This window comes from Malaya genurostris, chromosome 1, assembly GCF_030247185.1.
Source record: "Malaya genurostris strain Urasoe2022 chromosome 1, Malgen_1.1, whole genome shotgun sequence".
Classification (NCBI taxonomy): Eukaryota; Metazoa; Arthropoda; class Insecta; order Diptera; family Culicidae; genus Malaya; species Malaya genurostris.
Window position 1 is genome coordinate 8226155 of NC_080570.1, and position 12993 is coordinate 8239147.

The 12993-nt window shown below is 37.9% G+C and overlaps 1 protein-coding gene across 1 annotated transcript in view; it reads left to right on the plus strand.

Annotated features, from left to right (window-relative positions):
* The first annotated feature begins 992 nt into the window (after positions 1–992).
* Positions 993–12993, plus strand: part of LOC131431479 (F-box only protein 11) — a 34721-nt gene continuing 22720 nt past the window's right edge. Inside the window, exons 1-2 of the mRNA XM_058597221.1 lie at positions 993–1518; positions 1934–2819. Of these exons, the coding sequence (XP_058453204.1) occupies positions 2729–2819 (91 nt within the window). The 5' untranslated portion in view covers positions 993–1518; positions 1934–2728. The remainder of the gene's footprint in view (positions 1519–1933; positions 2820–12993) is intronic.

Here is a 12993-nt window from a genome sequence, read left to right on the forward strand (position 1 = left end):
TAAACAACTAATGCATTGAAAAAGGATGACTTAGTATGTGAGGAATACTCACAAGAATGCACAACTGTGGCTTAGAACATTTTTGAATTAGGATGAGACTGGAATTTGAAATAAAATATTACTAAAAACTTGAATGGACGGAGCTCTGCCGCACGACTCCGTGCGATCTGTCAAGTTTCGCATCGTTTCGCTTCGCGTCGTGTGTCGCTTTCTCTCTGGCTTCACCCTTACCCATGTCCGGTTGAGCTCAAATGTTTCATGGGAACTTTTTATAACATGCTGAATATTTGTGTGCTACGATTTAAATATTAAAGATGCTCAATTCTCACACCCTGTTGGATACAGGTCAATAGAGAAAACATTCGAATTTTCATTTTTTTTCGAGAAAAAGTGGTAGATGCTATGTATTTTGAGATAAAAAGAACTAATCATCTTGAAACGGATTTGCATTTGGTGTTATCAATAAGCTGTCAGAAAGCCAACGAAATTGACAGAATTATATGATACTTTAAGTCGATGTTGGAAACCTATTGAGTTAAAAGTTATATTTATTCAGCACTTCACGGACTCCGTGTAATTCGTCAAAGTTTTCTCTGTGTAAGTTAATTTTGTACACACACTATTCAAACTCGACGAAACTGTATCATCAACTGCTTTGGCATTTGCGCAATGTTGGCAGTAATTTTAATTACTTGGGATTAGAATTACACATAAGTAGGGTAATAATATTCATTATATAGCCCGAATGTAATCCATTTATTGATTAAACATTTTCAAACTTTTGTTGATCCACAATAGTTTAAAAGTCTGCGTTTACTGATAAAGTCTACTAACGATAATGTTCGTTTAGATGGCTCCATTGTTTCCTTTTTAAATCGTAGCAACTCTGACAGCCCTGCCAACAAGACTCTCTTTACTCTCTTCCGTCGTCACACACACCCATGCACATTTCTGTAATGAAGCTTGCGTGATGGGATGGCTGCCAGCGAGAAATAATTCGTGTCTCGGATCGGTGCCATTGTGTGTAGAAGGAAAACTTTGTACCTTGTCGGAAAAGGTGAAAATTGTGCAATTTGTTTTGCTTGCCGTGGTTCGTAAGTGCGAAAAATTGTGACTTTGTAATGTAAACTATCCGAGGGATGTTTTTGCGAGTAGTGAAACGTTCGTGAATTGTACAAAAACTGGTTCGGAAAAATCGGATCGGTCGGTCGTCAATCATCAGCAGTAACCAGAATTAGTGTCAGCTTTTGGATAAAGAGCAGATGGAAACGAAGGGTGCGCTGGAGATTCCTTCCGAGCGCAAGTAAACGGGTAAAAGCCCGAGAGAAAAAAGAACACGACTGTGTGCGTTTTGGTCAATCCAGAAGAATAGAGAGAGAGAGTGCGTACTTCATCGAAACTTTTTACTATTTGGACTTGCGAGCGTGGAATATCTCACAGTGCAGGCTGTCTCGTTTTTTGCTATCCGGTGCATGTATACTGGAATGCCCCATTTAAACGAAGGTGAAAGTGAGACAGGTAATGCCGAAGTTGGGCTGTGGGTGTTGCCAGGGAATTTAGATTTTATGAGATTAATAAATTGTGTTATATTTATGGAATGTCTGCTACTGACTGATTTTCAATGCGATAGTGGATAATCCTATTAAAATCTGTAAATTGGATATACAATAGGGTCCCATACACGAGATCGAGTGATGCCATTTCAATGATTAAATAATAATGACAATTCAAATTTGAATGGAAATTTCACCATTACTGTCTTTACACGTTCATTAAAAATGCCATTGCTTGGTAATATGGTTTTTGATAATTATTCGAATGACGTGTTTGGGCATGCTAGATATACTGTATGTTTACATGTTGACCCTAATAGAATTAAAACGATTTTTCTTTGTATTCTACTACTTATATCTCAATTTTTTTTTATTCCTAGATCTGGCAACACAACGAACCGAATCTAGTCAACTTTGTGTTCAGAGTGACATTCGGAAACAGAAAGCAGCCCCGTAAAAGCAATAGTACTGGAGAGTGAGCAAGCAAGTCACCGCCAGGTCTCACCCAATGGGGTGGAAGAGCAGAGAACGAGCACTGGCTGATGGTGAAAAGTTGAAAAATGGCCGCACCGAATTCAACGTCGACTCGCCGCACTGTTTCTGCTGATGGACTACAACCACAGAATGGTGGCCGTCGTCTTTGTTCGATCGTAGCGCATTCGAGTGCGTAGTGAATGAAAAGTGCTGTAATTTGAAAACACCCAAAAAAAGTGTCCGCCTCGAAGCAAGTGTTGAAAATCACACACAAGAAAGGTCCGTGTGTTTGGTGGAGAAAAATATTTTCGATAAAAGAAATAGTAAATGTCTGTTCTTAAATTTATTGTCTAGCGTTTTCCTATGCTAGTATTAATAATTGTACCAGCCAATCGGCTTACGGTTAAATTTCGGTACAATGTCCATCCGGGTGGACATTTCGGTTCCGGATGAGCTGTCAGTGGTATTAGGGGAAACCTCTTGCTCCGGGGAGTTGTGAATGTGCCAGAGAAGCACTGATCCCTGTATTATTGTGTGTGAGAGAAGAGCAAGGAAGCAGCTGGAAAATCGATTTCCAGTACCAGTGCACATAAACAGGACTGTCTGTCAAAGTCGAGAAAAATAGGAGTGAGAAAAGCATAGTTTTTTTTTCGGATACGCAAGAATATCAACAGTGAAAAAAAGCAACATACACAAGAAAAATGCCGAGTGCTTCGTTCTCCTCGTCCCGATCATACGTGCGACGATCCCGAAGGAAGGGAAATCGGATTCCACTGCCCTCCAGAACATCAGGTAAGTGCAGACGGCAACAAACAAGAACAAGTTTGAAATAAAGTGTAAAAATAATCACGCAGCCTGGATATCGATGTGTGAGTGTGTTAGTGTGTGTGTGTGAATCGTTTTGTTTGTGCCATCATTGCTAGCAGATGAAGATTTTTACGAGTTAATGTAGCAGTTGAAAACTTGCTACTTTTTTATTATTTCTCTGTTTTGTGCCATGCAGATGGCAGATTTCTCCAGATTGTAATTATTGTTTGAATATGAATTTTATTTTGATGTTGGAAGTAGCTACAGTTTTTGAAAAATATTGGAAGTTCTTTTATACATTACTGATAAATTTAGCGGGAAAGAAAATTTTTCATTGGTTTTGCTTTTTTGTTCGCCATAAATAACTCTTCTTGCAATTTTTTTTCGTGTTGAGCTGTTTACTTGTATATAAGCTCAAACCATCTTCTATGTAGTAGGAAATATTTATCTTGTATACAGTATATTAGGATAAAACAATACAATGCGTATTTCTTCGGCATAGTCAACCAACAATCGTTTCAGTACTGGAATACCGTTGATGAGTTTCGATAGTCTTACTATCTAGAAAACTGGAGGAATTAGTTACGCCTGAATGGGCGACCAGAGGGTCGAAATTTGGTTTCTCCAAAGACATCAGATTTGAGTTCTTCGTCTACTTAATGGTTTATGTTGAACTGAACACTCAGTTTATCATGAGCTGCTAATGCACTTTTGAGTTGAAGACGAAACAAGAATAAAAATACTCCAGTTGGCCGAATTTTTAACCACAAGCCCAAATTACAATAATGAACTCGATTTATTTTGCTTGATAAAGCATAAATCCGCTTTATTTAGCTAGTTTTAACTACTGGAGCTGATAAAAAATATCACACAATCATCGTAAAATGGAGAGTCTGGAGAAATCTAATTCTGCCTAACACAACTCAATCTGTTCAATTGAGTCCCTAATCTGTTCAAATTTAGTAGACACCAAACCTGGTAGTATTCCATTGCGCGTGTATCCTCAATCGACGAAGAGCGAAGCGAACATATCTGCGTTGTACGTATCGCCTCGAAACCCATCCAGACCAAAATTGACATCATTGAAGTGACTTCCCAGATGATTCCCAGTGGTTAATTTTAACTGCTAAACGACGATTCCTGAGTCATGCATGTAGCTAACAAAGAATGTTCGAACTGAATTCAAGTTTGTCCAATTTAGCAAGACGAACTAACGTTATTTTATGTTTCTGTAAGGTTATTTTAAGTAACAAGTCTTGAAAATCATCCTGCACTTGATGATAGAAGTCGAATGCGAAGAATCAGCAGAACTTCGATGAAAATCATTTCCACTCGAACGGTGCATAAAAATACTCAGAAGGCTCATTTGCACAGGAGCACAGAATCCATTTTCACGGTGTTAACGAACTTCAATACTAATTTTAATTGTGTGAAGATACTCAGTTCAAATAGTCGAGTCCAGGCTGTGCAAAATACAAAGTAAGTATCTTTTGTATACGAAATTCTCGTCACTGTTAGAGAAAGTTATGAGTTAACGGCTTGGTGAACAGGGAAAATTCTACATTGTTCGTTTTTAATTGAATTTTCGACCACCCACAATCTCAAATATATAGTTTGAAATGCTCGAGAAAACTTACCAATGCTATTCGAAAAGATTGTTGGAAAAAATGTACTTTTCTAATTTTCGAACTACTCGAAAAACTTCCGTAAATCATTAAAAAACTCGAAAAATCTTATCGAACTGCTCTAAAAGCTAAACTACCAAATATATAAAAGCATTTTGCAAAAACTTCTTGGAAATTGCTAAAGATTGCTCAAAAAACCTGTTAAAAAAAAGGACGAAAAGACTGTTCGGATAAAAATGCTCAAAAGAACTGCTCGAAAAAACTCATCAAACAAAAAAAATGTTCGAAAAATTTCTCGCAAGAACTATTCGAAAACTTGCTCGAGAAATTTACTCTTAAAAACTCAAAAAAACAAACTGCTCGAAAATCCTGTTCAGAAAACTTACTTGAAGAACTTTACGAAAAGATTTTAAAAATCTGCTCGAAAAAGTTCACAGAAGAAGTGCCCGAAAAATACTAGTCGAAAAGATTAGTTGAAAAATCTACTTTTGAAAATTGCTAACTATTCGCAAGAAAAATTCGAAAAACTGCTTGAAAAAGGTACTCGAAAAATTGGTTGAAAAAACTTTTTGCTAAAGTGATCGAAAAACCTGTTTAAATAGATTGTTCGTTAATAATGCACGATAAACTGCACGAAAGAATGGTCTAAAAAACCTACTGAGGATTTCCTAGAAAATTTGCTCCAAAAAACTACTTGAAAACTTGTTCGAAAAAACTGCTTGAAAAATCTACTCGTAAAACATGCTAACTGCTACCGAAATGTTTTAAAAAATCTTAATAAGCCAAAAAAACTATGAGTTCGAAAAAAACTGCACTAAAAATTATTTGAAAGAAATTCAAAAAATTTCACGTCAAAAATGCAAATTTCAAGATTAAATTTGTCAAGCAGTTTTCTCGAGCAATTTTTTTAGTAGTTTTGTGCAAAATTTTTCGAGTAAGTTATTTTGGGCAGTTCTTTTGAACATTTTTGTCAGAGCAGTTTTCGTGCCATTTTTTCGAACAGGTTTTGAGCAATCTTAAGCAGTTTCCAAGAAGCTTTTGCAAAGTGTTTTGAAAAATTTGGTCGTGCACCTTTTAGAGCAGTTTACTCTTGAAATATGCTAACAGTCAAAACAAAATTTTAAGAAAAAATATCTTACGCAATCTTAAAAAGAAAAAATATCTTAAGCAATCTTAAGCAGTTTCCAAGAAGCTTTTGCAAAGTGTTTTTTTTTTTTTTTTTTTTTTTTTTTGTTTCAATTATAGAGGCTTTAACATTAATGTCATTCGCCTCTTCGGGCCAGAAAAACTTTCTGACCCTATGTGCGGGGTTGGGAATCGAACCCAGGCGGGCTGCGTGAAAGGCATCGACTTACCCATCACGCTATACCCGTCCCCGCAAAGTGTTTTGAAAAATTTGGTCGTGCACCTTTTAGAGCAGTTTACTCTTGAAATATGCTAACAGTCAAAACAAAATTTTAAGAAAAAATAGCTAACTGTTCGGCTAAAAAATATGCTCGAAAAAACTTATCGAGGAACTGCTTGAAAACCCGCTCCCTCTGACTATAATTCCTTATTACATTGTATGAGGAACGATAAAATATCCATCAATTTAAGATCTCCATACACAGATTGAGCCATGTATGGGGAACCAAAAACCCGGATTCGTAATTGCGTCAATGCGGGACAGTTACATACCAGATGCTATGAAGTGCCGTAATCGCATTCACACAAATCACAAGTATAATATTCAGTACGCTCTGATCATAATACTGCAATGATGCATGGAAAAATGCAGTAGACATTTCAACATTTTTAGATTCAGAACTGGTAAAAATATTTTTGTCTGAGCGTAAGTTTGCAAGCATCACCATCAGTTCATTATTTTCCAGTTATTACAGAATGGCTGAGTACTCTCAAGAAGTAAACGCTATTTAAAATGCAGATGTTTTTGATTTAAGATCTACTTGCGGTCACTAGATTTATCCGAGAATCGTTCGGACTGAGGACCTTTAAAGCTACCTGAGTGTCGGAACAAAAAAAAAATCGTTTACAACAGATTCTCTGCTGAAGTGTCGATTGTACTCGACACAGAATCGAGTGGATTTCTGCTTGAAACACAGTACAGTATTTACCTAGTGAATGAGACGGCTCTAGTCTCATTTCGCGACAGTAGACACCAGCAGAAGCACGACCATCCAACAGAGAATCGTCATGAAATATAATTGTTACGGTCGTCACTGAATGTTGGTTCTGTATTTTTCTTCCGGTTTAACAGTTTTGACCCAACGATCACAAGCATTAACCATAGTGAACAAATCACAGATTGCCGACTATACAAGAACCAAAAAAAAAAAACCGCAACATAACTGACCGAAAAACACTTCAAATTATCTACACTTCACTATGACACAAAAAACTGCCCAGTTATTGTAGAGACTTCGAGTAACGCAGCGAATAAAAACGAATAAAAATCTGAAAAAAATAATAATCTGAAAAAAATAATTATTAAAAAATACTATCCCTTGAATACCACTCATATCGGGAGTAAAAATAAATTCGGTCCGTCCCAGGCAATTTTCGAATTCCATCTCGAAAAAATGTCTTGTCTTCTCAGATGATCCAAGTTTGAAGCCAATTTTCGATTTCTGCGAAAGAAGAAAGCCGATTACCTGCCAGATCGTGCAACCAGTAATCAGAAAGGGGCAGTGTCAGGAGAATACGACGGGTGCGGCAAAATGTCCCACTTGAGCGTTTCTAAATATTTGTTCACGACTTTTGGACATGAGGCTGAGCGTTGTCGTGCAGGAGAATAACTTTATCATGTCTTTGCTCGTATTCCGGCCATTCTTCTCGTAATACACGCCTCAAACGCATCAATTTCCACAACTGACCTTGCATGGCGTAGTATTTTTTTCTTGAGGTTTTCACAGAATATCCATTTTTCATCCCCAGTAAGAATGAATAAAAATAAAAATGAGATTTTTTCATTCCTAGTATAAATTCGATGTAAAAAACCCTTTCTTTGTCAAGGCAGCTTGCCAAATTTACTTACTAGGTCTGTTGTGAGCTGTAATGTACGAAAAAATATGCTTTTTTAGGCACTTCTGCTTGTACATTTCGGATAACTTGTTTGTCGGTTTTTTCCGTAACTGCAAATACCTTGCCAGATAATATGCTGTTTCGCAAATTTATTATTTACATCATCACATCATTACACCAAAATAAATTCTATAAAACATCAATCGATGGTTTTATAGAACTTATTTTTTTTCCGGGAAGTCTGTTATCGATCTTCACGTACGTTTTGTCCTTTCATTCTCCACTGAATTTTTTTTTGACTTTCGCAGATTCTGAGAAATCTTCCAAACATTAAAAATGTAAATTTGCAAAGAGATCATGAACACTGTTTTACATACTTCTAATTAAAAAAACAGAATTAACTTCTTCACAAAAAAAATTTTGCGGGAGTATAAGAATTTTCACGACCAGCGAGCACGACTGCCAAAAAAAACATGATTTGTATTTAAAGCTACTGCGATGCTTCAGCTAATAATTTTTCGGTGAAATTTCGACAAGTGAACGACAGAATGCCTTCCGAACGAAACGTCAGCGGGGTGATGATGGAGTACACGTTGTGGCCTTATTTATTTCCATTGATTCATTCATTTCAAATTCAGAACAAGCGATGAACAAAAAAAAGCGTTCAGAGCACACAACAGGGATACAGCGCAAACAGAACTGGATTTTTGTTTCCCCCTTTTTGTGAGTAGCCGACTACGGTTTGCTTTCTACCTCGTCGCCCTCTTGTTTTTCATTTTTATTTCTTTTTAATCCATCCCTTTCGGTCACATTTCTCGCATTACTTTTGTAGTCTGTCTTTTGTTGTTCTGTAAGCAAAGCTCTCTCTCGCAAAGATAACTGAACATTGCGAGGTTCGCAAAGTTAACAAAACTCGATCTCGAGTGTCGATTTCCGGTTGGGTCCATGACTGATAAAAAACAGCCCGACAGTAAGCGCTTGACGTGGATAATAAATGATTAATCTTAGTAGACTACTTTTGTCTGGCAATTTGTTATTCGGGACCATTGCAAGAAATTCTGGATTTTCAACTTTCTGACGAAATTAAAATAAGAAACAGAAACTTAACTGTGAAATAATTAACCCTTCGATTGGCCTGACTTTCGCCAGTAAGGAAACAATTTGGTCAGCGCTTTCCTCGTCATGCAAACACCCAACCGGTCCTCACTTTGTGTACGCTAATGGAAAACCTTGTTGATTCAGAATTCATTGAATTCCGATATGCGGTGTCTCTTGCATCGATCGGCACTCACTCTGGGGCCTCCGTTACATTGCAAAGGTGCAAATTTTACATCAACAGTACCTGGCTGGATTTGTTCATAGCGTCGTCTCATCAAACCGAACCGAACCGGACCCGGAGCCTGTGTGTGGCGTCGTTCTGCGTCGAACCAAGGTGAGCGGCATCTTACATTTGTATGCGGCTGCCGCCGACTCTGAAAGGTTTTCAGTGTGCAAAAGAAAAAAGAAATTTCGGTGCATTCGGGTGTTGTTTGCTTGTTGTAAGGACGAAAGAAAAGGTTACGTGAGGGGAAGAGGGTCTCATTATCGTTACCTGCTTATAATGACGGGCTGATTTAATCACTGTACTATAAGGATTGTCGGTTTTAATCACGAAGGTCTAGTTTCCAAATAAAACACAGGCTAGACGGAAATGAGGTGTAAAATTTGATGCATACTCATTATACTGTTTGGGAAGAATCAGTTATGCGTGAAAATGCGCATTGTTTTGTCTATGCAATATAAATCTGGGAAACGATTTCCTAGTCGAACTAGAAAAACTCATAAGGATTCGATTTCTGCTTCTGGAATTACGGGGTGATGTGTGTTTGAAAATAAAATAATGGCCTCAGTTTCAGCGATAATCTCTTTATTCGTGCGAAATTTCTTACCGACGAGCATTTTTCCAGGCCTGCGAACAGCCAGTAGTCGCTGGGAGCCAAATCTGGCGAATACGGTGGACATGGGAGCAATTTGAAGCAATTCAACTCACGTAGTTTTGTCATTGTTTTGAATGAAACAATTTTTTTTCTTTGTCATATGCGTTCGTTTCTTTGCAATTTCAGCCTTCAAACGCTCCCCAATAACGCTATATAATATTCACTGTTGATGGTATTTCCTTTCTCAAGATAGTCGATAAATATTACACCACGCACATCCCAAAATACCGTGGCCATAACTTTTCCATCTGATTGTTGTCCTTTCATTTGCTTTGGACGAGGTTCACCAGTTGCTGTTCACTCAGATGACGATCGTTTTGATTCCGGAGTGAAGTGATGATTCCATGTTTCATCCATTGTCGCATATCGACGCAAAATTCCGGTTTGTTACGTTTAAATATGGCCAAACACTGCTCAGAATCATCAACACGTTCTCGTTTCTGGTCAACGGTGAGCAAACGCGGCACCCACTTTGAACAGAGCTTTATCATAGTCAAATGCTTATGCAATATAAAGCCAAAACAGTCCTTCTGGTCAGCTAACTCACACAATTTCACTTTTCGATCGTTCAAAACGATTTTTTGGATTTCGTTATGTTTTCTGATGTTACCGCCTCATTTGGACGTCCACTGCATTATCTGCATTATCGGTGTCTCTAAAACCACGTTTGAAGCCAGCAAACCAACGTTTTATTGATGTTTCTGATGATCCCTGCATGCTGATCAATACCGACACCGGCCACATCCGAATGCAGATCTACTTGGGAAGGAAGGATTGTTAGTTCAATGCCTCTGCATTTCCACATGCATCACAGGAAGGGGTTGTTTGTTAGTAACATTTCCAATATTATCATGTGTTTAATTCTCTGGGTAGCCGGCTTCCGAGAATAGGTTACAATTTTATCGCGTTTTGTAGTAATATGTGCTTCCCAATAAAATTCGAAATTTCTTTCAAAACTCGTAAAACTCCGCACACCCGGCTGTCGGGAGGTTCGATATCAATTCATTCATTTAATTCATTGTGTCGGTCGGTGAAGACTATGCAGCTATGAAGATTAACTGCTTTTAGAGGATAATGACTCCGAACAATGGTGCAACAACTCTAAGTTTATCTCAGGATATTTTGGATCGTAATTCATATCGAATTCATCATAGTTTACCGTTTAAACGTGGACAGTAGAAAATAACGTCACGACAACGGACTGACCAGCCCTCACAATCTCCAGATGTCAGCCCGATTGAAATAGTGAGGACGATTTTAGATGTCGTCACTCTCGGGAAAACCAGCGCCACGATTAGAAGCAAGTGTGTCAACAAAACTGAAAAGTTTGCTGCAGTTCCGATTACACCACCTAATAAAATAGTGTGTAAATACATTTGTTTTTTCGAACAGTTATTTAAACATTTTCTAGAGTAGTTTTCGATCAGTTATTTAAACATATTCCAGAATAGTTTTCGAGCAGTTATTTCAGTTTTTAGAGAATAGCAGTTATTTAAGTTTTAGAGAACGAAAACTTCGAGCAGTTTTTCAAACAGTTTTCGGACGGTTTCTCTGTTTAGTTTTTCGAGCAGTTATTTAAACATTTTTTAGAGTAGCTTTCAAGCAGTTATTTAAACATTTTTAGAGTAGTTTTCGAGCAGTTATTTAAACAGTTTTATAGTAGTTTTCGAGCAGTTTTTCAAACAGTTTTCAACGTTTTTTTTCGTACAGTTTTTGGGGCAGTTATTTTAACATTTTCTAGAATAGTTTTCGAGCAGTAATTTCAATAGTTTTTAGAGTAGTTTTCGAGCAGTTTTTCGTACAGTTTTTGGAGCATTTCTTAAAACAGTTTTTAGAAACGTTTTCGAGCAGTTTTCGGAACGTTTTCTCGAGCAGTTATTTTTTTTCACTTAAAAAAGTATAGCAAGCGAATGCCTCTTGTAAATAATCTAGTGATCTATCTGTTAGCTCGACTTCTTAATGAAGATTCAAATTAGATTTGAAGGCATCCACTACTATCCAATTGTAGAATGATTGTTTACTGAGATAGACTCATTACAACAAATCAAAATTCATCAATCACCATCCATTCAGTTTCAGACTATTATTATTCGGAAATTTGCTTCGCTAGTGACAGGAAAGAACAGTACAATGACCTTTACCGGCATAATGAGCCGTGCTGTGGTCGTGTCGTGGTAGCCTTCTGTCAAATCACTTCTCCTTTCATCAAAATAAACGAAGCAAAAGAGTTGTGTTTTTTTTTTTTGTTGCTTTTTCCATCATTTAACTCTAGCCCTCTGGTAATAATTGTCCGGCAGCGATCAGCTCAGCGTCGGGGTGCGATTCAAGCGCCGCTCTATGAATCTATGGCTAATCGATGCCGTAAACGTTATTCACAAGACATTCAAGTGCACAGCACCGGACCGCACCGGACCGCACCGCACCGGATTCGGTGAGATGCAAGTTTCGAGGGTCCGTTAGACCGGTGTTAAATCAAGGATCGTAGCAGCGTCATTGACATTGGCAGGTGAATTCGGTTGGTGCATGAACGGTGGTAGCACATTCGTCGCGGCAGTCAACATAAGCAATGCAATTCCTTGGATCCGAGTGTGGCTGTAGACTTTTCGGAGGATGGATGGATGGATGGATGGTGGGGTGCAAGGCTGAAAATTTTCACTTTTTACTGAATGAAACGGAATCGAGCTGAGGTCCACAAAGTTGTCTTTCTGCATATGTTGCTGTTTAAGTTCGACGTGGGGACGCGGTAGGATCCTTCTCATTAACCATATTCATTCGAGACAGTGTAGTTCGGTAACAGAAATTTTGTCCATATTATGTTGGATATTGAAATTTGTGTTCGTCGGATTCGACGGTTGGTGGCAATTACCAGTGTTTTAGGATACGGTGGAGCCGGAGGTAGTGAACTGAAATAAATAGTGTTAAAAAAAGGGATCGAAGAGTAAATATATATAATGGATTCCACCGACGATGTCCATTGACATCGTAGTATGTATTTGGTCTGTACGACAAAAATTGGTTGTTCAATGACTTAAAAACCTGAGTTATTTGTTTCGTTTATAGTGGTTTTATCCTTAAGGTCATTTGCCTCTTCGAACCCGAAAAACTTTCTAATCCTATGTGCGATCCGTACCCAAAACCCGTGTCAGTTTGACCAGACGCAAGAGAAAATCCGCTTAATTCGAGCATTTTACCTTTAATAGCTTAAAATATTCACATAATAATCTCTTCATTGTAGGATTACATTGTGTGGCTAACTAGAACTCGTCAAATCATTCGATCTCAAGAGGTTCGGTATATAAAGATCTGAAGATTTCGGTGGATCGGGCCCTATGTGATCTTTTAAAATGTCTGGCTGCTAATTATAAACTTTCAAGCCAACCCATACGCTTACTGAACAGAGTCAGCAAATTACAAGAGAGAGTGCAAGTTTCTGAAAGGGTAGATCTACATTACACTACATTGCGATAACGATGCTGGATGAGAAAATTTTCGGTGGACCAGTTTTTTGAAATTATCGCTGACGCACTACAGTAGTTG